Raw genomic sequence first — 27,219 nt, 5'->3', positions numbered from 1 at the left:
CAAGGAAGGATTTTTTTTTTTAATTTTTATTATTTTTTATTTTATTTATTTTCTTTAGGAGAAACATCCACCAAACAATCTTTGGGAGATACTTATACGAAAAATGCATTCATTGTTTATTTGATCTCCACCCACGGTGCAGAGGAGAAGTGAGAAGGAAAGCAAGCTGACCAGCTTACTCAGCACCCCTGGAAACAGAGAGGACGAGACTCTAGGTCGGGTGGAGGGGCTGCTCCTCAGTTGGTGGGGAGACAGCTCCTACCTTGTCTAGGATGAGTGTCTAGGGATCTCCCGGGCCAGTGTGTCCTGCTTGTGGACATGGCACCCAAGCAGCTGTCACAGAACACCCCTTTGGGAGACTCAAGGTAAGGAGTGCTCTCCCCAGCCCCACGAGTCCTTCTTTTTCAATCAGTGGGACTCCTGCTCCTGCCCAGGCCCTGTCCCCAGTGCCCTCCTCTTTGGCTGGGAGAGAGCGAGCTTTGAAAGGTTGGCTATGGCTGAGATTTTTAGACAGAAAAACTGGTTTCATTTAAACGACCTTAAACCAGAAAAACAAGCAAACCCAATGGTGCATTTGGATGACCGTCTGTGCCTGGGGCAGGCTGGCTTTCTTAGAAGGGGTGGGCACAAAACATGCATGTCCCTTGACCGGTTCTCTTATGAAGTGTGTGTGGATCCAGTGTTAAAATACCAAGTTAGATCCATACCTCACACCTTATACCAGGATACATTTTAAATAGATCGAAGACTTAAGCATGAAAAATGAAAGCGTAAAAGTTTTCAAATTCACTCACGTGAGAGAATGCCCCCATAAACTGGGAGAGCTGATGGCCTTTCTATGACTCGAAATCCAGAATCCAAAAAGGAAAGACTGATAAATTTGAATATATATATATATATATATATATATATATATATATATATTCATTATATACATGCAAAAACATCATAAGCAAAGTCAAACAGCAAAACAAACTGGAAAAAAATTGACAAGTCATATCATAGAAATGGAGCTCATCTCTTTAGGAGGTAGAGTTCTTAGAAGTGATAAGAAAAATAACCAGGAATACAAGAGAAAAATATGCAAACCACATGCACAGCGGATGGAAAAGGAAATGCTAATGGCTTTTGAAGATCTGATAAAATATCGTACCTTACTCAATATAAGAGACACACGCATATTCAAGCCAAATGAGATGCCATTTTAAACTATCAGATGGGCACCTATCCACTTTCTGTTAGTATGTCTAGACAAACAGAGAAGCTCCTGCAAGGCTGGCAGGAACGTAAGTTGGCTCATCCTCTTGGAAGGTAACTGGGCGATGCTTGTAGAAATTACACATGTGCTCTCACGCAGCCACCCCACCTGGGGAATCTGTCCCATGGATTCCCCCCCATGTACAAAATCACATACTCTGCACACACCCACAGGCTCACTAGCAGTTGTCATTTGAATCCTAGTGGATTCATACATATGGACCTATGCAAAAGAAGGCATATTCCCATAGACTGGATGGAATGCTCTTAAAGTGTCTTGTTGAGTCCAAAAACCGGGTGCAAAACAGTATAGACTCCCAGTTATCTTTTGGGTAAAAGCAGGGGGAATCAGAACCTATATTCATATTTGCTTGTATACACATAAAGCACTTCTGGAGGGAAGGGTGAGAACCAGGCCTAGGAATGGAGCAGGGAGGATGATGGAGCCTTCCCACGACTGACCTTTACATGTTGTGGAGACAGAGCCAGGAGTGCAGTTTCCAGGCTCTCGGCCTCACGTGGAAAGGTGCTGGCTCAGGTAGTAAATGGCCATCAACTGTGATTGGATGGCTATCAGTTGTGGCTAGTTGGCCATCAGCTGTAACCAGTGAGCCATTGGCCACTAATATAACTGCTGTGGCTACACTAGCAGCAAATGGGGGCTAGCAAGAAGAGGTGGCTGGCAAGCGCGGACTGCAGTTAGCACGGCGGATTGCAGCTAGCAAGTGGGGTTGGTTGGTTGGTAGAGAAGCGGACGGCAGGTTGCAGATCGTGTGGCTCCTGCTTCCTGTGTCGACAACACAGCCACCAGTGAGACTGTAGTGGTATGACTCCCCTATCTTTGGCTCCATTGGTGTTCCTTTTTGGCCTCACCATGTCCTGTGTTCTTATGTGGGGAGTGGGACTTGTTTTTCTGGCTTAAGGTCGTTTAAATGAAACCAGTTTTTCTGTCTAAAAATCTCAGCCATAGCCAACCTTTCAAAGCTCGCTCTCTCCCAGCCAAAGAGGAGGGCACTGGGGACAGGGCCTGGGCAGGAGCAGGAGTCCCACTGATTGAAAAAGAAGGACTCGTAGGGGTGGGGAGAGCACTCCTTACCTTGAGTCCCCCAAAGGGGTGTTCTGTGACAGCTGCTTGGGTGCCATGTCCACAAGCAGGACCCACCCCCACCGGACGCCCGGCATGACACATGTGTCTTGGGTTTTGATCCAGCTGTATGTACTCCCACTTAAAAAAGGAATCCACACAACTGCCACCAACGGTCCAGTGACATCTCCAGGTTTTCTCAACGTCTAAGGCTTAAGTTGAAAGCTGCAGGTGTTGCTCTCTCTCCCTCCTGGGAGGCGGAGAGGGCTTTCCTGGCTTCATCAAACTCCAGGTCCTGAGTGGCTGCTGGACGTGCACGACTAGGCCGCACGCCTGCTCAGCAATCCCTGGCAAGTCCACATGAACACATTGTTTAAATCTAATACTCCTCCATGAAACGTCAGCTGGTGGCTTGCAGGGTGGGAAGGAGGGCCTGTCGGAAGTGCAGGACCAGAGACAGAGAAATACGGCCCCCCCAGCACCGGTCAAAGGCTGCACTTGGCCTGTTGGGGAGGACGATGGATCCGGCCCTGCCAGGTGGCCTGCGTGATGTTTATGTGCCTCGTTGCTCAGCTGCCAAGTAAACCTGAATGATTTTGGAGCATTTCGCCTGCAGAGCCGTTGGCCTGCAGTGGTCATGGATCTAGGTCAGCGAGCTGTTTTACAGGCATGACACAGACCCAACTATTTAGACAGCTGCAAGTCCTCCCAGAGTAAAATCTCATTACCGTAGATGAAAAAGCACTTCTAGAGAAAAAAAAATCCAACAGCATCCTAAAATAATACGCTGAGGTTGGATGGCTTAAGTGAGCTTTCCAAAAGAACTTTCAGCAGAAGCATCAAAAGCACTGATGAAATCAACACCCATTCTGCTAGGATCTTCTCTCTTGGAAGAGGTTTCTGTATCTGTCTTCAAAAGTCAAGCCTGGAGCCTTGGAAAGAGACTCACGAATAATGATGGGGTGAAAGAATTTCCTTTCGTACGGGATCAGCTCACATGTTTTCCCATGGACTCTGGATTAGCTTTAAAATCACAGTGGATTGTAGCTGTGTTTGCATTCAGATCTGGAACCCAACCGAAGTCGCTGTACAACTTTTATGTCACGGGCCGCTGGGTTTGGAGCTGAGGCCAGGCAGGACGGGAGTGTTGGCCCCAAGCAAAGATGCTTCTTTCCACCAGGGTCACGTGGCATCAGAGCTGCAGAGCATGTGGGCTGGGGTACAGCAAGGGTGGGCACGGCAGCCAGAAAGCACCTCTTTCCGGTCTCTAACCGGACCATTCCCTCAGGTCAAGAAAAACCTGCGTGAAATGTCCTGACGTCATGCCGTCATTCATTGCCACCTAGATCAGGGAGCCTGTCATTTAATGCTCCCCACTTAGCATAAAAACTTAATAGGTGCCTTGAAATTTTCTTCTTAAAAAAATTGTATTAAATTTATGGGGGTGACATTGAGGAGTAAAAGCATATAGTTTTCGAGCGTACCCTTCTATAATATATCACCTGTATAGTGCCTTGTGTGTTACCAGTCATCAATGACTCCCATTTTCCAGTTGAGAAAACTGAGGTTGGAACTTTCACAAGATCGCAGAGCCAATGTGTGCTCAGATCGGCAGCTTCCTGGGTAAACACCCAGAGCCAGTGCAGTGGGTAAGTGGTAAGCTCCTGGGACAGACGCAAGGGAGTGGCTGAGTCCTGACATGTGATTTGAAACTTTATGGCCTGGCTGGACTTTGGCTATAAGCAAAGTGAGCTGCAGCCGAGCTCCATTTCAATAATGCATGGGATGGTCAGGCTGCCCTCTTTTAAATAGTGGTCCATGTGCTGGACTGCAGAATTAGTAAGAAAGTGACACAGGATGTGCCCTTTTTAAGAGCTTACAAAACCTCATGGTTGTGAGCATTTCTATCCTGTCGTTGGCATCTCAAACCCGGCCTCCAGAGATATGTGCCTGGCAATACACCCCGCGCCCTGAGCTTCATGCACTGGGATTTACTGGCTTCTGACGGTCACCTTGTCCTAGAATAGGGGCTCGGAGGCATCTAGGCGGAGACCACCAGCTCCAGGCACTCCCGCTGTACTCTGTTACCTTCTGGCCAGAGTCACAATTCCTTTTCTGTAGGTAAAACAGCCTCTGCCTGAGGCCCTCTCCTGGGGACCCCGGTGGCTCAGAGAAGAAGCCGTCCTCTGGCTAGAGGGTGCCGGCACATGGCCTTATGAACTCGGAAAGCTTCCCTCCTGCAGCCTCGAGTGTGGCATTACCTCTGCAAAGAGCAAAGCCTCTGTGTGCCCAGCCCCGTTTCATAACCCCTGAGACCTGATGGAATCGGACTATTGGTCAGTGTCCAAACAAAAGCCTCAAGTGGCAGGTCACGTCATCCTCCCTTGAGCTTTGAGAGGGACCCTGGAATACCAGAGCACCCTAGTGGCTCAGGGCCGGGTCAGTAGGTTACCTGGGGCCCCTGTTCCGTCCTGACGTCAAAGGGGTCTCCGACGGGCCGCTTCTGGGCATGCTCCACGCTCCGCCGGATGAACTCAGCGTAAACCGGCTCCTCCACGAACACCCTGGAGGCGGCTGTGCAGCACTGGCCTTGGTTGAAGAACACTCCCTGATGGGCACACTCCACTGCCAAGTCCACTGCAGGGAGGGGGGCGTGGGGGCAACAGCAGGCCATTATGTCGTTAGCACAGGACTGGCAACAGCTGCAACTCTAATTGCCCACACAAGAAAACAGGCTCCGGGATTAGAGAAATTAAGTTGGTGTCCTTGGCATTTCCCAAACACAGAGGATGGGCAAAAGGACTTCTGGGTCTACAGAGTCTGGGGTTGAACAGGTCCTGGCTGCAGGACTTCTCAGTGACTTTACTATGGGAATAAGCACAGAGAATTGTCACCATCCCTATTGGAATTGCCCACGGGCCCCTCCCGTCTCCCCTTTTCTGGAGGACGGGTGTTTTGTAGAATAACCTTTGCTGAATGTTGATGGAGAGCAATGGGCGAGAACTTTTAAGGGAACCCAAATCATCCACCTTGAGTAACAGAAGGGCCTCATGAAGTAACATAACACCATGTGTGACTCATAAGAGTGAAAGAAAACAAAGCCCTGACTCTGCCTGACAGGGGCTGAATCTGAATTGTAGGGCTGGCACTGAATTAAAACCAGTTAGGAAAACCGAGATGGGGGAGGGGCGTCAGTGAGCTCCTCGGGGCTCTGCTTCATGGATAAGAATAAGTGGGACATCATTCACGTTCTCCAAGGGGCTTCTAGTGAGCCATGGTTTTGCAGAACCCCCACCCCCACCCCGGCGTTTGCTTAAGAAACGCAGATTTCCTTTGCACAGAGCAAAAACAACGACTCTTGGGGTGTTAGCTGGTGACGCACCGACAGCCAGCATTGCTCTCGGGGCAACTGCAAGGAAGGCCGCCCTTGGTTTGGAGAACAAGGTCGTGGCCGACTGGCTTCTGTTTCAGTCACTGCGGCAGCAGGATGGTATCATAAGATTCTTGCCCCTCCCTGCTCCCCCGCCCTCTTCATGCCAACTTAAAAATACCTTTTCTCCAAAATAACTAATTCATTTCCTGATGGGAGCTGGGTGGGGGCTGCAGGGCTGGAGATGGTGGTATGTGATTGTTGATATCAGGCCTGGGATGCTAGATACGGCAGCACTTAATTCTGTGGCCTGGCACTGCCCACACGGGTAGGAGATGGCTGGCTACACTGGATGTTGACGACCCTTGTCAGACCAACAGAAGGAACCTTGTGTTTCAGTTGTAGCTTTCTTCCCTGGCAGGAAAAGAGGGTGAGCTAATTCACAGATGGGGGCACCCAGCACCTAGCCCAACACGGGTGCTAGCCCTTTAGGATTGCAGCGGGGAACTCCAAATGTGGGTCACAGTGTGACAACACCCAGAACTGCTCCACGTGGCTCCAGAAACCATTGGCAACACTAATGATGCTTCCACAAGGAGCCGGAAAAAAAAGAAAAAAGAGCCCTCCGTCTTCAGGCCCAGCTTCCCTTTCTTTCCTTGGAGCTTGTTTCCTCACTGGTCCTCAATCCCGCTGAAAGCCAGCTTCCAGGAGAGGAAGGATATCAGCCACTGACACCTTAGTGAGAAATTGTGCTAGGGTCATTTTTCTCAGGGATATTTGCAATTCCAACCTTATCTGAGGGTGAATGCAAGGCTTTGTTCTTCACCACAGGAATTTCTGGCACCCCTGAGCAGGTGGGGGAGGCTATTTTTCAAGGCACAGGTGCTTCAGGGTACTGGAGAAGTCACACCTTTTCTGACCCTGTGAGCAGATGAATAAATGCCCGATGTGGTCCTTTCTTCCCTCTTCTGGAGAGGGCAGCCAAGAATAGCATATATTTCAATATTGTGTCATGAGGCTCCGGCAAGACACAAATTGCCCCTAAGCTGCTGGGCAGGGTTGCTTTCCCATGGAGGAGGTGGTAGAGGCAGAGAAAGCACCCAGACCAGGGGGTATTTTTAAGGGTCAGCTGCCACTGTCCTCCTTGATTCCTCAAAGGCCTGAGACAAAGAAAGAAGAAACATCTCAAGTCTTTGGAGAGCCTGAAAGCTCGAGGAAATACTGATGGACGCCTCTGAGTGGGGCCACCTGCCTTCCTCCTTCTCCTCTCGTCCTTCCCCCTTCATCGGGCCTCTGCAGAAAGCGACCTTGTCATCACGGCCCCTGCCCCACAGGGACAGGGAAGGTAAACTTAATCATGAAGGGCGGGAACAGGCAGACTCCTGGCGACCACCTAAGACACACCCTCCTCCAACACAGCTTTTTATCAGCAATAACGCTGGCATTTGATCATCTGTCTGCCTATTTATGGCAGGATGAGCCAGGTGGAAAAACATGTCGTGTGTGTGTGTGTGTGTGTGTGTGTGTGTGTGTGTGTCAGTTGGTTCTCGATTCAGGCAAGGAAGTGGGGAGGACTTATGACCCCCTAAGCCTCAGCAGAGAGAGACTTACAGTCGGCGTCAGCACACACAATGCAGGGGTTCTTCCCTCCCAGTTCCAGGGTCACCCTCTTCAGGTTGCTTCTGGAGGCGGCTTCTTTCACCAGCTTTCCAACCTTCAGGATGAAAAACAGATTCAACATTGGACATGGTCAGAGATAGCCCAATCTTTCTGCAGAAGCCCAGGGGGGCAGCGAGTTCTGAGTGGCCAGGGCCCCCGCCTCTCTGGCCAGGTGCCATGGGCCTGCATGCTGTCACCACACTCCCAGGACATCTTGGCATCTCTGGAACCCTTGGTCTGAGCTGCTCCACGTACAGGGGTGGAGTAGAGCCATTGGAAGGCCCAGTGATTCACCCACAGCCACACAGCTGGCTAGTGGTGCAGCTGCCCCTCCTGGCAGCAGGCTGATTCAGCGAATCTAAGAAAGAGCTCCAGGGGACATACGGGCGGCTCTTCCAACCCTCGCCAGTAGAGGAGACTGTTCAGTTGGGCTCTTTGGTGTAATGTGAGGGAGCCTCCGAGAATTAGGGGAATAGGGAAGTCGACTTTGGCCTTCAGGGTGAGATGTCAGTTCTCTGGAAACACGACACTAAGGCATGTACCTGAAGGGTCCCACCTATCATCTCACATGCCACTGGAGCATAGGCTGGGCCCAGCACACCCTGGTGACTCGTGTTGGGTGACAAGTAAAGCCAGGCACCATGGACTCCAAGCTGGGAAGACTCTCGGGGAAGAGTGAGCCCACGGAGATCTAGCCCAGGCAGCTAGCAAGAGGCAGGGCTGGGCTCCTCCTAGGCTGAGGCTGTTTTCCCCAAACGAAGGGTTGAGTGCATTTTAATAATCAGCCATCTTGTGAATGACGGTCTGGACGAGGTCCACAGTGACCATGACCGTCCCCAGGTAGACAACAGAGGCCAGACCAGCCTGCCCCAGGCTGGCCATTCTTTGGTGGGGCTGAGGAGTGCTCTTGGAGCTGGATGCAGCAGGGGGACTTAGGCTGGGGAAGCCACAGAGGCCACTTTCTTGTCCATGATGTTGGATGCCAAGTGGGGCCCTCCTGGCTGCACTCCTGAGCAGCCCTAAGGGCCTCTCTGTAGAGAAGCCAGGCGGGGCCAGGGCAGGGCTGATTTTGCTGTGGGATGAAGAGACCGGAAAGACTTGTGAGCGGCTGGCTGGCAGTAGCCACGCCTGGCACCTCTCTGCCGTCTCTCCCCGGTGAGCCAGGCCTGGAGCTGCTGCTGTTCCATTCCGTGGGCTAAGCACCGTCGGCCACCTTAATGCCATGCAGCCCCAATTCGGCTCTGACAGCGCTTTGGTAACTGCTCACCCTGGCCAGCAAAGGAGGGTGGTGGCAGGATTGTCCAGCTGGCTATAGGAGGGTGGCCCGGGCTCCTGGCTGGTCTCAGCTAAGAGATAAGGGACACTTATTGCATGGGAAGTGTCTGTTTCACGTAGAGAAAGTAACCTCTCATTAAAAATCATTCCACATACAGATGTGTGTAAATTAAAGGGGGAACATTATCATTTCCTCTCGTCCCAGGACCTGCCCCAGAGGTGGCAGCGGTAAGAATTTCTTGGAAATCCTTCCAGACAATTTCTGTTTCTCTCCACACACACTTTTACTCATGGGATCACGTTGACTAGGCTTTCCTACAGTTTATTTTTTTGTCTGTTGCAACACTGATCATGGACAGCTTCCCTCATTGTAATGGCTGTGAAACCTCATGTAGAACAGACATACTATACTGGAAAATACGTCCGTGAATGCTACGAGAGCATTTCTCTAAGTCAGGGGTGTCCAAACTACGGCCCGTGGGCCAACTGAGGCCCGCGATCCATTTTTTATTGGCCCGCAGCAAATTCCAAAAATATATTTAGTTTACTTAAATAAAACCAGGTGAGGCAATACGTACTTCACCTCGAGTGAGTGGCCCGGCTGTTTGTGTGTTTTACCGCATAGGGCCCTTGGTGAAAAACGTTGAAAAAAGTTTGGACACCCCTGCTCTAAGTAGTTACTTCAAAATGGAATTTCTGAATCAAAAGTTTTACACATTTAAATTTGTGGTGGGTACTGCCTCTTTGCTCTGCTCCTTAGGGAGAGAGAGTGCCTGTTTCTTCTTAGCCTCGTTTGCACTGGACTTCAGCTTTTACCAATCTGACACACAAAAGAAAAAGAGTGTGATTTTCCTTTGCATTTGCATTTCTCCGATTACCAGTGAACTAGGTCGAGCTGCCTGGGTATTCAGTATTTCTCTTCTCTGAGCTGTCCACTTTGTCAGCATTCAGTTTTGTCTTTTTATGTTTTCATTGATTTTTAGGAGTGCTTTGCATATTGCAGACGTGAACCCTTGGGGAGCTGCATAAATGATGACGGTCTTTTTCCCAGCTTGTTATTTATCTTCTAACCTTGATTACGATGTTGTTTGTCATATGGATGGTTTACATTTTTATCATATCTTATCTACACAGTGTTTCTTCTACGGCTTCTGAGTTCTATGAGCTATTCATTTAGTTTGGAAACTGGACCAGTGACTTTTTAAAACGACTTGTTATGTACTAAAAGGCGGTCACATTTAGAAGGGGAATATATCATAGTCGAGCCTCTCAAAGGAAGGGTTCACGGGTCTCCAATCGTGCAGCGACAGTCACGTTTGCCAACAGCCCGTGAGGGGTTTACCTCTGTGGAACCAGTAAAGGCTATCTTCCTGATTTGAGGGTGAGAAGAAACTGCTCTTCCAGCTGTGGGCCCAAATCCCGGCACAATGTTCACCACGCCTGGAGGGAAGCCGACCTGGGAGGAAACCGAGACGGCATTCAGAGGAAGAGGAGGGACCAGCGTCTGCCATGACCCGCCCTTGGGTTGAGAGAGCCACGGCTAAGTGATGTCCCCAAGCAGAACGTCATCCCCATTGGGAAATCTGGGCGTAGGTCACCCCCTTCTCCCCCACCCCCACAAGACCCAAACCAAGTCGGCCCAGGGGCCAAGGTCCAGACTGGGCCAGGGTGAGGCACACCCCCTTCCTTTTCACCCCAAAAAGGCCTCTGAGCAAAAAGGGTGGTGGCACCATTCAGTGTGTGTGTCTCCCTGTGTGTGTCTATATGTGTGTTGGGCAAAGGGTCTCCTTGGTGACAAACCCCAAGGCTCAGAGCCACCTGCAAAATATCCTTTCTGAGCTTCCGTTGTCGGATCTCAAATCTGCCCCAGGAATGTTCCAGATGGCAACACGATGTCACTCCTTCAAAGTTCTTGCTTGTTGAACCTGGGCCACACCCAGAGTGGCCATTTCCGGGAGGCAGGGGCTGCCATTTTTCTCCTTTACGCTTCGCACACATAAGGCTTCTTGACTAACTAAGAACAGCATGTATGACCGAGCAGGGGCTTGCTATTCCCCAAGGCCTAGTGTCTTCCCTGAAACCCATTATTTTAGAAAGGCAAGATGTTAGGACATGGTGCTTCAGACTTCCCTTTTTCTAGACACTGTTTTTTAACAGTTGTGATTTTAGACTCTATAAGGGTCATTAACATGACTTATTTGCGTCCTACATCACTGGTCCCAAAGCGGGAAGCCAGTCAATTCCTGGCTGCTCCAACCTTACATCTAAGCAATAAAGGTCACACGTCCTGAGCCTATTAGCTGGGTAGAGAAGGGAAACGAACCACTCTTTTCTCCCATCCCTCTTTTTGTCATGTTTCTTCTTTTACATCTTTGTGACATACAAGCTGGGGACAGAATAACTGAAATGTGTTGCCCAGCGTGTCCCTTTGGGCCGACTGTTTCCCTGAGTGGTGGCTGCCCGGGAGAGGGGACGATCGCCTGCTGGAGAGCAGAGCATGGGGGAATCTGGCTGGGCGACAGCCACTTCAGAGGGAGAAACATGGACCATTTCATACAGCACAAATGCAAGACCCAAAGAACCTCCAAACAGCGAGTCCCTCCCACGTGACGCTCCTGCTAATTCTCTAGAGAAAACATTTGGCCCTAACATGTAGGGTTGAGCCCAGAATGAGAGATAAGTGTTCTCATGAGGATCAGTGCGCGGAACGGAGTTTCTTCTAGCTCAGTGACCACAGCAGAAGGAAGAACGTGCACCTGCCAAGTGAAACACAGGAGCCATTCCCTTCCCACTCAACTGAGAGCAGAGAGCACTGTCACGCACAGCACAGCTTGGCAGGGCAGCTCTATCTTGTGGACGGTGGCCTGGTTCCGAGGAGTGGGAAAGTTATCAAGAACATACACGCTTTTCTTTTTGGACGCCTTACCTCTTTGATCAGAGAGCCAAGATAAAGGGCGGTGAGGGGCGTCTGCTCCGCTGGCTTCACCACCACGGTATTCCCACAGCACAGAGCCGGTGCCAGCTTCCACGTCAGCAGCAGCAGAGGGAAGTTCCACTGCAACAGAGCATAGGAACTTGGGGGGCCCGGAACCACCCTGCTACCCTGTCCCAGATGCCCAACAATGCCTTTGTGGAAGACACTTGCTTTGCACGGTCTAGATTTGGGGTACAAGGGGTAACATAGGAGTGTGCAAAGGTCAGAACGGCATTCATGCCCAGCCCTTCCAAAGTGCATTCTGGGAGAGGCTAACAGTTACTCTTTGCAAAGAGGATTCTGCTATCTGCGTATTACCTTTTCCTTTTAGGGATTTATAATGCCATCAGCATGTTAAAGCCCCTGAAAAGTCCTGCAGGAATGAGGCCTGCCTCTTCTAAATTCCGATGCCATACAAGCTTTTTCTCTTCTCACAGAATACATACTAACCACCTCTGCCCCACCCCTCGCCACTCACCCCCCCACCTCCGGCCCGATGAACTTGTGCTTTGTGAAATTCATTTTGGGGAATGCTTTTCTTGTCATCTTTCAATTACAGAGACAAGGATACTGGCATCACCATGACAACAAGCCAGGCGCTGTTCTAAACACGTCATAAAACTTATTGGATCCCTACAACAAGTATGAGATGCTCATATTATCACTCCCATTTATAGATGAGTGAGGTCACCTTGGCCCAAGGTCACAAACCAGCAGGTGAAAGCCAAGCGTGTGTCCTCTTTGCTACACTGTTTCTCAAAGTACCATCTTTTGATAAGAGGAGATGAAGCCAAGTATCTCCGACAGTGCAGTTTGCTTGATTCTAGCTGTCCTGAACCCCCACCCTCAAAAGAGTTCCTTTGGCTCTTGAGCTTCCAACGATGCAGACAGAAGAGCCCATCTGCAAACCACTCCCTGTAGGGCTGACCAGAGGTGGCCACCTAGTGGTACAGCTACTCGGCCACTCAAATTTCTCCCTGTACCTCCACCCCCAGCTCTGTCCGATACTCCTACCACTGGATAACCACAAGATCCGGTTCTAAAGGGCCTGTGTGCTCGGCTAAATGACAGCAGGAATTGTTCCCCACTAGTGATCGGGTCCCCTCTTCTTGCTGGATTCCCACTCCTTAGCAAAGAATTCCCGTCACCTCGCCCATCCTACAAATATGCACCTTCCTTTGGCCTCCACTTCTCCTAGCCTCTCCTTTCCCTCTCTCGCATTGAAACTTCTTGGGAGAACTGTACCCACGTGCCCAGCTCCCTTTCCGGAAGCCCCTGCAATGTGGCTTTGTCCCTGAAACTCCTCGGTACTGCTCTCGGTGAGCAAATCCAAGAGTTGGGTCTCTGTCTTTATTTTCATTTCTATGTAGGGTATGACCCTACTGGCCACAGACTCTTTCTGGAAATGGATTCATTCCCTGGGATGAGCCTGCCCCTGGCTGCTTGGGCTTCTGAGTGAGGTCCCTGGTGGTCTTGGGGATTTGGCCCCAGGCCTTCTTCTTTTCTCATTCTACGTCCCTCTTTGGGTGAGCCCTGGGTGAGTCCTGATGGGCAGGAGAACCGCTGGGCTGACCACTGACTACACCCACCTCCAGCCCGGGCCTCCTCTTGAGCCCCAGACCCAACTATGCAAACGTCTAGGCTGACCCACCAGCCCCTCGTTGTCCCCGGCCAGGATTGCCATCACCTTTCCTTTCACTGCACCCCAAAATCCTTCTCCCCCAGTCTTCCCTTCTCACCAGTCGGCACCACCAGCCGCTCAATTCCAGCCGGGACTCACCCCCAATGTCTGGTTAACCACGAAACCACAACTCTACCACCTAAGATGCTTTCCAACCCACGTGTCTTCTTGTCCCTTCAATGACTCCTGTCTTATCATTTCTTCTGCAGTGGATTCCTCCTTCTAACTGACCAGCCAGTTCCTCAGGGGGCAAAGGCCGGGCCCTTCCCTTCATATCTTCGGTACCTGGCATCGCAGTGCCATGCCTGGCACATAGCAGGCTCTCAAATCTGTCTGCTGAAGGGGCACACATTCCTTGACTCCAGGGAGTGCTTCTCCAGTCCTCTCTGCACACTGTTACCTGTCCCCCAGCTCCCCGTCCAGCTGTTGCAGTGGCCTGGGGCTTCCTCCAACCGACGAGCAGCATTGTCGCATCCCCTGGCACCTTCCTGGCTGCCCACTGCCCAGTGAATAGAGTCTCGAGCCCTCGGCAGCCAAGGCGCCACCTGACATGTACATGCCTCCTTTTTCCCACTTTCTCCGGCTCCTAAGCTCTGGCTGTACCAGCTGTCCTGCAAGGCACCCGGGCTCTCCCACACGCTCGCCCAGGCCATTCCTTCTGCTTGGAAACCCTCTCTCCTGAACATTCTTTCTTATCCTTCAAGGCTCAGTTAAGAGACCACCACCCTAGGGGTGCTGGCCCCCCTGTTTGGAATCTGTGCTGCCTTCTGTTGCCCTCCTGGCGTCGCCCCTTGACAGCAGGAATGGGGTCTAATCCATCTTGATAACCCTCCGGCACCGAGCTCCATGCCACTGACCACATGCCATCAGATGGGACCACACCAGAAATTGGTTCCAAAGACCACAGGGGTGGGTCGGGGGGAGATCGACACAGATCTATCTAGAACAGCGGTGTACTTACGGGAGTGATGGCCCCACAGACACCGATGGGCTCGTGCCTGGTGAAACACACAACGTTGTCATCTGGAAGAGGGGTTACATGGAGGAAAGAAGGATACTCGTATTAGTCTAGGTTTAAAACTTTAAATAGTAAATAGACAAGAAAGAAACAAGCCCACAATGGTGTCAGCTCTAAGCCTTGTCTATTACACAAAGCAGCGATTTGAAACTCAATTTCCAAAGGAAAATGCCTTAGAGGAAAGACTGGCACAGTGCCACTTCTTTTTGGGGACTAGGAAGGATGCCCTGGGGAACAAGACCAGGGGCATCCTGAAGAGGCCACCTGGAAGGATGGGAAGACAGAGCCCGTCAAAGACCCCGCCTGAGGCCGAGAGGCCTGCGCCGGCTCACCTGTGGGGATAGTCCTGCCCTGTATCTTGTCTGCCCACCCTGCGAAGTATCTGAGGGTTTTGATGCAACCCTCCAGGTCGATGAAGAAGGCGTGAAGAAATGGCTTCCCTGTATCCATCGTTTCCAGGGTCTGCAATGACGAGATGTCAGTCTCACACACAGTTTCCTTTTCTCTTTACCGGTCGGGTTGTCAAGGATGGAGGGGGGTGGGCTGGGGGAGAGAGCACGGTCCTAGGACATTGCTCCCCAGAACTCCCAGCCCTCTGTATCTCTTCAGAAAGCAAGACACTACATTTAAAATGAGACCTGTCCTGGACAGTCACGGACGCTTTGATTTCAAAACACTGAAAGCTGGGGGTCGGCCGGAGCATACGCATGCATCCCCACAAAGGACAGCAGGCGCGAGGCTGTTTGAAGCCTCACCGGGAAGGATGACACACTAGCCTTTGGTCTTGTGTGTGGAGCACAGTTGCCTCAGCTGTGTGACCTGGCCACCTAGGTCGGTGCCTTCCCGGGAAGCTCTGGGAAGGTTAGCTGGAGAGAAGCCTGGCTGGCTTTCTCTAACAAAAGAGAAAGGGAGGACGTGGGTTCTTCCTTCTTGGCCCAGCTGACCAGCTGTGGAAAGAGTGACTGACAGAGCCCGGAAGGGTCATGCCGCCAGCACAAAGACGCAGTGCTCCCTAACTGGGCCGCGTCGTCGCCGGATGCTTGGTGGGAGGGAGCGGACTGGCCCTTGGCGCTAAGGGAGGTGATTACCCAGGGAGAGCGTGCAGCTGCTCAATGGTGAGGATTCTTTTCTATTTCCAGCCTGGGTTTCAGAGGACCCCTTTGTCCCTCAGACAAGCGGCCCCAGTTGAGCCCAGCACTGAAACCGCCCGTCATCTGTGTATGCAGGAAGTGGCCACCCTGACACATAGCCCAGGGCAAGATTCTCGTTTTAGTTGATGCAGTGAGATGATGGTTTGCAAAGGAAGGGAGGCTCCCGGCGTGCGCACCCATATGCCCTAGCTCTGAGCTTGACAGCTGTTTCCACTGCAAGGTGCAGACACGGAGGCTAACAGAGCCTGTGACTCCTCCAAGGTCACCCAGCAAGTCAGCGGCATGGCCAGTGCTGAACTTGGGGCGTCGAATGTCCAGCCAGCACAGTGACCGTCCTTTAGGCCACTGCTCTGGATGTTTGCATCCGGAAAGACTGTAGGACAGCCACGAGAATGCTAGGCTACTCTGTCTGACTTCAGCATCCTCAAATCAGGAGGCAGCCACTTCCCTAGCATGGGCAAGTCCCTGAATCGCTCCCTGCCTCAGTTTCCTCATCTGTAAAGTGAGAATAATCACAGGAATAGTGGCTGCCTCCAGGGCCGGTGGGAGGGTTACAGGAGTTAATATCCACAGAGCACGAACAACAGTACTTGCCCACAGCAAGTGCCCTGTTCACTGTGGAAACGATGGCAGTAATAGCTAGGATGTTTCTGGTCATCGTCCCTTTGGGGACCAGACTGATGCTCGGCAATCCTCACTTGGGGACACCGAGAACACAGGACTATAAGTTGCTGAAGATGACAGGGCTGGTCTGGGCATGGGACGTCCTACCCCCTGCAGATGCTGCTTAGGGACCAAGCCAGGCCAAGGGGCATCCAGCACTTGGCACCTTTGGCTCTTACAGATTTATGGTGCAAGTTGGAACTTTTAGTTTCCAGGGGGAAACCCAATATTGCAAATCATGCCGAAATGGTTCCAGGGCTGGGCTCCTGCAGACAGCATCTGCGTATTGGTCAGTGGGACCAGTGGTTTATTCTTGTCCCTTTTCTGGAATGGGAAAGGGAGAGAAAGGCAAGGACTGTGGCATGTCATTGAGGGCACCTGTGCGGCGTCTCTGGCTGGGTAACCTTGGACAGGTGACCTAACCTCTCTGGGCCTCAGGGTCCTCATCTCTGAAATGAGATAATAAGTATCACAGGTGAAGTGCCTGCAACAAGCCTGGGCCATGATGAGCTGTCACCAAGCACTGGCTGCTTCTCATTATTAACTGGGGCCAGGTTGCTGAGTGTACTGACAACATGCATTTGCTTGGATGGTTGTATGGAACCTGTCCAAGGAAAACTGCGTCATGAGAGGTGTAGACAGGACATTCTTAAAAACAAAATAAAAGATTTGCAGGTGAGTCGCTAGGACTGAAGCTGAGAAATCAAGTCGTCGCTACCGATGGGGACTTTTAAACAGTTACTGTGGCTGGACCGTGAGTAAACCGCCGCTCCTAAGTCTATTTCCTTTAACTTTTGAAGAGACGAGTATGCCTTCTGAAAAATGAACATCAGACTGCTCAGATGCTGAAGAATGAAGGAAAAGTGACAGTGGGTGCCAAGGCTTAAAATGAGGGAGCCCAGAAATGGGGCTCAGCTGAACAAGAGAGTAAACAGGGAGGAACCCTGTTTGGGGGCTCCCAAAATGAGGATGGGAAGAGCAAGAATCTGGACCCCACCGCTTCGGTAACGGAGAGAGAGCGGGGCTGCGAGAACCCCTCACATCTCATTCTAAACACTGAGCACAGAAGAAAATACCCAGCTCTGTGAAAACCAGAGTCGGCAAGAGAACATGATGGAAAGAAGCACTTTGCTGCCTGAAAATGCCGGAAAGCCATGTCAAGGCGCTTTCCTATGATGTGGTCAAGTTTTAAAAACCATATTTGCCAGTAACTGTCTTGTCCCTTTCATGAGGTGGCAGAGAGCTGGATCTTAGCTTCCTGTGGGCAGCGAGGTCACGATGGCACAGGCACCTTGCTCCATCTGCTGTCACAACACCGTCCTGCCAGACAATGGGGCCGGCTGAGGGCGAAGGTGGCTTTCGGCCCCTGCTCCCTAAGAGGATACGGACAGTTGAGGACAGGGTGGGGAGGGGTGCACAGGGCACATCCTCCCTAGGCTGCTATGAGTCCACACACATTGCAGACCGATGAGCTCATGCTCGGTGAGAACAGACATGTTTTTGAAAAAGCCAGTTTGGCAGCTTGAGAGTTGAGGCTGGCTTTCATTGCAGGAAGACACCAGAGGCTTCTCGGAGAGAAACCCAGGGAGGGAGCTACCCTCACGCAGACTTGGGGCGAACATGCTGGACTGGCCAACTGGTGGCGGGGGGCAAGGAAGGGCAGACGCACCCTCAGGGGGGCAATGCATCCAAGAGCAGAACCTGAGATGCGGACTTCCTCCACCCTCTGTCCCCAAGACACACAGCCAGTGACAAGAGCAATTCCAGTGTCCTAGCTGACAGTGTCCTCCACGAGCGTGCCACTCGATTGCTTGTTCCTGGTGTCAGGAATCTAGTCAGATCAGGAAGAAAGAACTATTTTTCCAAACCGGTAGCCAAAAAGGAGATTTCCTCTCCTACCAACTGGCCTCACGGTTTGAAGCAAGTTTTACAAAGGAGTCCGAGCTGTACAGGGTTTCATATGCAGGTTGCAAAGGACCTCAAGGCATAAGGTGGCCGTGAATGTCCTCTGATCGTTTACCGCAAGACCAAAGGAAGGTCCGAGGACCCCGTTAAATGAGGCACTTACAACTTAGAAACATCCTCATAGCGGCGTAGCCTGGGAGCAGCTCCACCCCATGGAGAGTCTGAATTAAGATCCGTACTTCATAGCAGAGAAACTAAGGTACCTAGAAATTACTGGCCTGGAGGGTATGCAGCTGGGGTTAGAACCTGGCTCTTCAGATAGCATTACTACGAGACCCTCTATTACCAAAAATAGCTATCACCCATTTAGTGTTTACTGAGTGCCAGGGACTCTGCTAAGGATTTTAAATGGATTGCTCTCACAACACTTAGATATCATTATTAGTGACATTTTCCATGAAACAATATATGCTCAGAGAGGTTAAGCAACTTGTGCAAAGTCACACAGCTAGTAAGTGTGACTAGCAGAGCAGAACTGGGATTTGAACAGGTCTTTCACACTCTGAGGTTCATTCTAAGTAGGTTTCCCTGCCCTCACCATCATTCTACACATGTTCGCCGCTGCCCAGTTCAAGAGTCATGCAGGGATGATTTTTAGGTCACATGGGAACAATTTTTTCCTGTGTTAAATGGTGGCATTTATTTTGATAAGTATTCCAAAAACTAAAGCCAGCACATTAACCTGTGATTTCATGGATATTGTCACTGAGGATGAGGTTAAATTTAAGTTTAAAAGGGAGACGGTGTAAACATAAAAAGTTAAGCTCATAAAATGCACAGGTAGGACCAGGATACGGCCCAGCCTATCCAGCTGTCTCTGAATGTCTCACGTCTGGGAACCACCGAGGAAGTTGAACTTCCTCCAAGCAACGTCTTGGTCAAGAAGCTGAGCTGCAGGGAGTAAACATCTGACTTCAAAACAAAGAGGGTCAAGTGCAAGGGCCAGGGCACCTGCCTACCTCAGAGCGCTACACCTCGAAGGGCCAAGGAGACCCACGACCCCACAAAAACCAGCGTCCTGGATCTCTTCTGCCACGCCTGTGGGGGACAGGATCCTTGGCAAGGCTGGCTTGTCCCACGCCTGCCCTGCATGTGCGTACTCACAGCCAAGATGGTGCGGTCCCTCTCCACAAGGTCAGCCAGCTGGTGCAGCAGCCGGCCTCGGCTCAGGGCATCCAGCCGGCGCCACGGCGAGCCCCTCAGGAAGGCGGCTTGAGCGGCCTCCACGGCTTTGTCCACGTCGGCCTGAGTGGCCAAAACAACAGAGCGAGCGTGTCACCTTTTGATGAGACTGCCGTTTGGGACAGCTCCTCTGTCACTTACAGAGACTAGCAAAGATCTGCGTCTGTCACATGACAGAGGAAGGTGGGGAGGGCAGGCAATGGCTGGGGGCTTTCAAATGAACGGTTTCCTCTTTACATCTTAAGTCCTTTTCAAGATTCCTATCATGGCCAAGTATTAACTTTCCTTCTGATTATAAAAGTGTTTTAAAATAGTTTATAAAACCACTGACCTTAATGAAGTATTTTTCTTGGTGACTCAAGCAGGGAAAGATTTTCCACTTGCTAGCTCAGTTTGGACACACACACTCCCACAGTTCACCAGTGAGGTGGGGACTGGCTGTGTTGGCATTTTATTCCCGCTGCGAACTGAGTTCTGACAGTGAGAATGGGGCATGCGTGTTTCTGTGGATCTGAGAACTGACCACAGCGGAAAAGTCCGAAGACAGGGAAGAAGAACTCCCTCAGCCTCACCTACCCCCCAGGGCCGAACTGTCGTACCATTTTATAGACAAGGAACTGGAGATTCTGTGACTGATAGAAGAATGACAATCGAACTTTCTTCTTAAAAGGAAAGAAGTGAGAGCTGTTTAGACTGATGTCACTCAGTCTTAGTTTCAGGAAAATGGGGTCCGAGGCTCTCGGTGCTGGTGAGCAATGGCTCACCCCCCAGGCCCCTGGGAGGTGCATCGGGCAGTGGACCCCCAATACAACCAAGAGGAAAACTCCACGAACACTGTGTGTCTCCAAAGCATCTCTGGACTTGGAATTCTTTGTCCCAGGCTCTGGGGTCAAGGTCTCTCCAGCTGCAAGGAACAGGGCTGCCTCTGAGCTGTCACCCACGCCAAGGGAGAAGCTCGGGACATGGGTCTCATTCTCCTTCCTGACACCTGTATGCTGCACCTGGGGGTCGCTCAGCATCATGGCCACACCCCTCCAGCCCTCATATCTTCATACGAGCTCCTGAGTGCAAACATCTTTGTAAACAGAGCTTAGCATGAGGTACTGCACACTGGACAGCCTGCACAGGTGTGTGCACTGGACACCTATCACAAACCTATGGCTGGTGGCGTCAAAGGCAAGCCCATTTTACATGTGCCATTTACCCTGTCCACGCTGAACACTGCCCATCCACTTATTTAAAATGTCTAGTGGTTTCTCTTCCCTCCTTAGAAAAGATTTACCTTCAACTTTTCCCCCTATGGCACTTATATTCAAAAGATGAAAGATACTTTATGGTTTTGAAATATATCAAGGACACATCCAGTAAATCCCTTAGCTTTATATACAGAGGGGTCCAAAAAATGTATACACATTTTAAGAAAGGAAAACTGTATTAAAATTGTAATACTCAATATATACCGGTAACAAAAGGTGAATACAAGTCACGTTTGACTTCTGCAATGACAAGAGGTGCTCAAAGTGATTCCCATCAGCGTCCAGACACTTCTGATGATGGTGAACTACTGCTTGAGCAACGCTGACCAAAGTGTCCACACTTGTAGACATTTTCTTGGCACCCCCAGTATATGTGCGGCCTTATATAGCGTTTTATATATATATATATATATATATATATATATATATATATAAATGCAATATATAATATACCTCATATTATAATATATACACATACAATATACGCTACATTATATAGTGATGTTATATAGTAGCTTATATTATAATATATATCCTGCACGACCAAGTAGGGTTATAGGGCCTACAGCTTTACACGGTCATTTCAGTTTCTGGTAGAAAAGACATCTGGCAATTACACGACATTATTATCCCAGTATGACTTGGTTAGCAAGTCTTTTTCATTCAAGTATTTTTTTTTTTTTTAAGTGTCTCCTGCCTGAATGCTGCATTTGGTGAAACACACCACCAGCCGGAAATGCTTTCTGGAAAGCTCCTTTATTGCCTCCAGGTTCAAATAATTGATAAAAACCTTTCCTTTAAGCCGCATGATGAGGATAGCTGAGGTCATCCTCACAGAGGGAGAAACATCCATCAAAGGAGAGTGACTTTCTCCAGCATGTCTTCCCTAATTGATCCCGTCCTGGGCCCTGTGTCTGAGAAGCAGCCTGCGTAGCTCGTATCTGAGTTTGGGCCCGGTCCGTCTTATAGCTAAACCAACCCGCTCCCTTATCCTACAGTTGTCTATAATTGAATTGCTTGGGGTGGGGGTAGTTGACACCAACCTTATCTCCTTCTTCCACGTCGCATATTTTTTCTAGCGTTGAAGGGTTATAGGTGGCAAACTTCTTTCCACTCTTGGATTCGTGCCATTCATTGTTGATGAATATCTAACCAGGAAAGGAAGTTGTGACGTATTATTAGGCTCCCATCAAAATCATACGACTGCGACATGCCGTGGTCCTTAGGTAATGTCTTGTTCTTCACCACCGCCGACCTACCCGCCCGCCATTTCACAGGTGGGACCTGGAGAGGAGACGGAGTTCTGCGCCCAACGGGGAGGACGCTCAGAATTACAATCCAAGTCTCTTGACTTTCAGGACACGTTTAGAGAATTATGTTTTGACTAATGTTATTCAGAATTTATTTTTAAATCTTCTCTCTCTCTTTTTTTAAAAAAAAAAAAACCCACAAAAACATAGATTCACAGAGGAATAACTGAGTTAGGTAATTAATTAAAGGTGTAAGGTAAATCCTACACCGCCATCGAGTTTGGGGGAAGATTAAATAGGTTTATATACATAAAGCACCCAGGAATCGGCCTGCCTTTGCCACGAATGCGCACGTCAGCCACCCTCCCCCATTTTCTTTAGAATGTCTATTTTCATGTTGGGCTTGATAAAAGCCAGTGTTGGAATACGAAGATAAATATTGGGGTTAGGAAGTGTTCTGGCCGTACAACCGTTTATATCCAGAACCAAAGAATTAACCCACAAAAATCACGTAGCTCAGAGCCTCTGTTATCTAGAACACCGCCAAGCATAAGGCGGTTAAAAATAAAAAGACGGCACAAGCTAACTGAAAAGGATTCAATTTACAAAGTTCATGCCCGGAAATGAGCGTGTGTACTGTTTATTCGTAGTTTCCTCCAGGTTCTAACAGCCGGAAAAAGTACCACATCAAAAGAGAGGACTTTTGGAAAAGAACGAGAAACAGAAGTGACACAATACGCAAAACACCTGACAGCCTGGAGGACCCGCTGTCCCAGCGAGAGGACATGTAATCTGCTGCAGCAGCTTGGGACAGCCTGGGCATTGGGCTCATCATGGCCTGGGAAATGCCCCAGTCGCTGATGTGGATGAGGCGCTCTAGAAACATTTCCATCCAATAAAATGTGGTCGATAATTTCAACGTACAGAACTAACTCCTCAGATTCCATTGCTATATCTTCGGGTCTCCTTGAGTCATTTACAAGGAAGAATTGTGTCACTACCAGGGCGAATTTAAATTATTGGCAATTGTATCCAATTGGATTTTATTCAGTTAGCATGTCCTCACTCCCCAGGGAAGACAGATGAGAGGGGAGGTATCTCATCCAACGTGTGGCTTGGTTACACCCTCTGTCCTGGGTTCTCCTGTGAAAATCCCAAAGCTCCCCGGGAAGGAAAGTCGCTGGTGGAGACTGTTTGCTAACTCTCCCTGGAAAGCAGGGAAGTCTGAGTCTGGTCAGGACGAAGACAGAAGACCAGCTCTGGCCAGGGAGGCGGGCAGAAGCTCCCCTCACCCCATTGTGTGGACTCCAGAGCTGAGACCGTCCCTCGCCTGTAGGATGTGCCCATCCGACTTCTGGAAGCTCAGCACCTTCAACGTGAGGCCAGGCCCCCAGGGAAGCCCGCAGAAAAGGCCAGGCTACAATTACAGGCTTATTCTTCCAGCTGAAACCAAACCCAAGAGTTCATTTTTGCCATCCAGCAAGCAATCACTCGGTAACAGTGAGAAATTAATAAGTGGGGAAGAGTTAGGTTAGCGCGGGGAGAAAAGTGCAGCCAGGAAGAGAGGCCCATTTGTCGGAAGATGAAATTTCGTGGGTTAGATAATAGAGACTGTCAGTGAAAACTGCTGATTCTAGGGCCTTCCTGGTATCAATTCCAAGGGGGATGGAAAATGAGAAGGTGGTAGAGGAGAATATAAATAAGGGGATGGAAACAGATTGCAACGATCAGATGTCTGTTACACTTCATCTCAAAGCGCGTTCCTCCCCCCAAAAATTACTTGGTCGTTCATGACATTGATCCGTAGTCCTTTCTAACCCGCAACTTAAAAAAATGCAGACTGCTCAACGCGAACCGTATTTTCCCATCACAATGTTTCTAATTTAGCAAATATGTTTATATTTTTTTATACAACACTAGTAAGTAATCTTGTAAGCGGTTTCTCTCCACTAAAAGCAAACAAAAACACAAATAAGGAAGGGATCAATGAGTGTGGTCTACCAGTTAGGCTGGCTATATTGTTTTGAACCCCAAATCAGAATAACGAGTCTCGAAAAGAAATCGTTCCCCTTGATTTGTGAATGGGTATGAAACCAACTTTATAGAGGTATAAAATTAAATGGCATTGAGCTGTGGACAGAATTCAGATTTGACTGAAGGAATGGCATGTGGCATGTTATCTGGACTGAGCTGGAAAACCACAGTTGTTCTGAGCAGAAGGGTGTCCTGGGCGGAAGGCAAGATGGCGGTTACACGAGTGAATTCTGCGTGTGCCCTTTACAGGCACTTCCATTGCACCTCAGCTCAACTCAAAAGGAGTATGTGTTCAGAAAAGAAGGCTTGAGGGCATTTTATTCTTTGTAAAAGCGATCATAAAAAATGGTGTTTTTTAATGGACCGGAAAATGTTAACAAGAATCTCTGCTACTAGGAGAAATTTTATAAGGAAATGAAGGAGCCCTCTAAAGTGAAAGGGGTTGCGATCCTCTGAGATCTGTGTGTGGGGGGGTCCCCCTCACCCCCGCCCTCACACCAGAGCCGCACAGCAAGCCCGATGTGAAAAATGTGAGAACAAATGAAGACGTGTCGGCAAGGCGATCCTTCTGGAAACTGAACTTACCCTGGGAAATGGCACCCTCAAGGCTGGGACTCGACCCACCCTCTCTGGCGTGTTCTCTATTAGCAGGAAGCACCACCAAGCAGGTTTGAAAAGTAACAGACCATTACGGGTTCGCACACTCCACCCCTCTCCCGCCTGCCTGCCTTGCTTGGGTCTCAATCCTGTCGTCTGTTTCTCCCCGTTTTTTCATCTGCCCTGTCGGTTGCTTGTCCATCCGGTTGCTTGTCCATCTCTGAGCATTGCTGTCCTCCTGCTCACCCTCAGCTATACCACACGGGCTGCCTGGGTCCCCCAACTGCTGGAAGGGGGATGAGGAGGTAAGGACCCAGAGCAAGGACAGAGCAGGCAGAGGCCTCACCTTCCACAGGGAAAGAGGGTACAGTGGCCCGGTGTCAGGCTGGGGCCGCCATCATGGCCTGGAAGTCCCTACGGCTCCTGGCTCTCCAGTTCCCTCCATCTCATCGTCATCCCTTGGCCTTAATCACATACCCACTTCTGAGCCACTGAGAAGAGGGGGCACCTAGCAAGATGAAAGACACCCATCTTTCTGTGAATCTGCTAAGATCCCGGGGCCCTAAGCAGTTTCAGAGAAAGAGGTAAACTCGTCCTGTGTGACTGTACCACTCTGCTACGACTCCGAAAGGTAAAGAGTAAAAGGAGAATCATATATGTCATTTCTGGTTTCTATATTGTTTTTGAAAAAACCCTATAAAACAAAAATAAAAGGAAACACTATCACCAACAGTGTTACAGTCTAAAAACAATTAGGTACTAGTCTCACTGGTCCCATAATTTGTGTTGGAATTTTCGCTCTGAAGCTGATACTGCTAAGGAAACTACATTAAAAATAATCTGCAGCATTTATGGTGACGTGTCTCTGCTGATTACAGAGCCCTCTGAAAACAGTTAATTTAAATGTCATGTGATCAGAGGCCCAGCCGGCATTAAGTGCCAAGAGACCAAAATCTGAAGGCCACACATAGTGGTCGGCAACTTTCTCCGCCTGATTAAAACTATTTGAGAGACGTAATTGCTACTTTTGAAAGTAAAATTGATGGGGGAATTTTCTAAGTGCTGTGTCAGCTGGAGTTAGGGGCTATGGATTAGATGCGAAAATAAAAGGACGCAAAAGTTGGGGAACGTGAAGCCAACCGTGATCTCTGTCTGCGCCCCTGAAGGGCCCCCACCCCATTCCACTGCCTCCAAACAGCCTCGGGGCCGCTAGGCTCCCAGCCTGCTCACCCCAGCTGGAGGCCTCGCCATCTCCGTTTCTGCCCGAAGCAGGTGATCTCACCGCTTTGCTGACGCCCCAGCCTCCCGGTCCGCAGCCCCAAAGACAGAGAGCCTCGCGACTTGGTGGCGCGAAGGGGCCCTGCCACCCGTGCGCCGCTTCCCAGGCCCATATCGGCGGAGCCCATCTGGGAACGCGCTCTTCCTCTGTCACCACCAGGGCCCCTGGGCTCCGGGGCAGTGCTACCAGTGATCACCTTCCCACTTCCCTTCGCTGCATTGGTCAGCCCGGGCCAAGTTTAAGCACGGAAGCGGCCCGACATTTCTCCCTTTGCGCCCTCCCAATGGCATGTTTCGGGATGAGCCTGCGCTCTCAGACCTTTACTTCGCGTTCCCAGCATCCTTTGACCCTCTGGAAGACAGACCGGTTCGGGTCGGGACACCCGAGTTCGCTGTGCCCGAGGCACCTCGGCCGTGCACTTCTGCCCGCCTGTACAGAGGGCCCTGCAGGGGCACGTCGGGGCCGCGCCAGGAGGCAGCTGGCACCGTGCGGGCGCTGCGCAGCCTCCCTCGCCCGGTTTTGAGGCTGAAAGCGCTTGAGCCCCGCCGCCCAAGAGCCCGCCTGGGGGTTCCGATCGCTGAGGCCCTCTCGGGGTGCGCGGTAGATGTGCGCCGGGAGCAGGCTCCCGCTCCGGAAGCCCTGCACCGAACGCGGCTTCGGGAGGACCCGGCCCGGGCAGAGAGGCTCAGGTCCCGAGTGCCCGGCGAACTCAGCCGACAGTGCGCTGCACCCTCGGAGCGAAGCAGCGGTGTCCGGTCCTGCTGGTCCCTAGTCCACGCCATCCCGGGTCGGGCAGCCCAGCGCGGAGCCAGGCTGCCGTCGGGTGGGACGGGCGCACCTCACCTTGGTGAACTTGACCTCCAAGTTGCGGATGGGGCGAGGCAGGGCAGGCGGCTTCTTGTCTGGCTGTCCGTTCTCCACGGCCCCGTTGCTGGTGGCCATGGCTCCTCCGCGCTCCCTGGCCCGAGGCGCCCGAGTCTTCGGCGCCGGCTCCGTGCTAGGCGGTGCAGCCTGCTCGCGGGGTGACAGCTCCGAGCCGCTTTATGGAGCGCCCCACGCCTCCCGCCCGAGGGGGCGTCTAATTGGCTGCCGGACGGGAAGAAGGAAGGGCCAGCGGGAGGGGAGGGTGCTGGCCCGCCTCACCCCACCCCGTCTGCCGCCCCTGCGGGAGCCCTGCCACCGTGCCGTACTCTCCCCCACCCGGGAGGCTGCCCTTGCAGGAGCTCCCCCAAGCGCCGCCGGCCCCGGAAGTCCCAAGACGCGGGCACCGGGCCGGTACAGGGCGCGGGGGCGTGGGGACCGCAGCGCCCGGCTGTCTCCCAGAAGTCGGGAGACTTCGCAGGCGGCACCTGCCGCCCCCTGCCCGCCGCCGCTCCGCGCACTCGCCCAACTTCGGTTGGCGCGCCTTGCTCTGGGAATGCGTACCCGCCTGCCTGGGCCCTTGCACTGCGTCTGGGATCCGGGCGTCCGGTGGGGTGGCCCCGCGTTTTTGCCCACGTGCCACGGCCTAGGGGCAGCCTGCTG

At 51.1% G+C, this 27,219-nt stretch overlaps 1 protein-coding gene across 1 annotated transcript in view; it reads right to left on the bottom strand.

The window, feature by feature from the left end:
- Positions 1–26,776, bottom strand: part of ALDH1A3 (aldehyde dehydrogenase 1 family member A3) — a 34,833-nt gene extending 8,057 nt beyond the window's left edge. The window contains exons 1-9 of the mRNA XM_033100300.1: positions 26,539–26,776; positions 21,579–21,683; positions 19,202–19,342; positions 14,651–14,780; positions 14,262–14,323; positions 11,572–11,700; positions 9,988–10,101; positions 7,323–7,425; positions 4,794–4,978 (exon numbers count right to left, since the gene is read on the bottom strand). Coding sequence (XP_032956191.1) covers positions 4,794–4,978; positions 7,323–7,425; positions 9,988–10,101; positions 11,572–11,700; positions 14,262–14,323; positions 14,651–14,780; positions 19,202–19,342; positions 21,579–21,683; positions 26,539–26,637 — 1,068 coding nt within the window. The 5' untranslated portion in view covers positions 26,638–26,776. The remainder of the gene's footprint in view (positions 1–4,793; positions 4,979–7,322; positions 7,426–9,987; positions 10,102–11,571; positions 11,701–14,261; positions 14,324–14,650; positions 14,781–19,201; positions 19,343–21,578; positions 21,684–26,538) is intronic.
- Between the last annotated feature and the right edge of the window lie 443 nt (positions 26,777–27,219).

This window comes from Rhinolophus ferrumequinum, chromosome 28 (genome assembly GCF_004115265.2).
Source record: "Rhinolophus ferrumequinum isolate MPI-CBG mRhiFer1 chromosome 28, mRhiFer1_v1.p, whole genome shotgun sequence".
NCBI classification, from domain to species: Eukaryota; Metazoa; Chordata; class Mammalia; order Chiroptera; family Rhinolophidae; genus Rhinolophus; species Rhinolophus ferrumequinum.
This window is presented reverse-complemented; position numbering and strand designations above follow the sequence as displayed.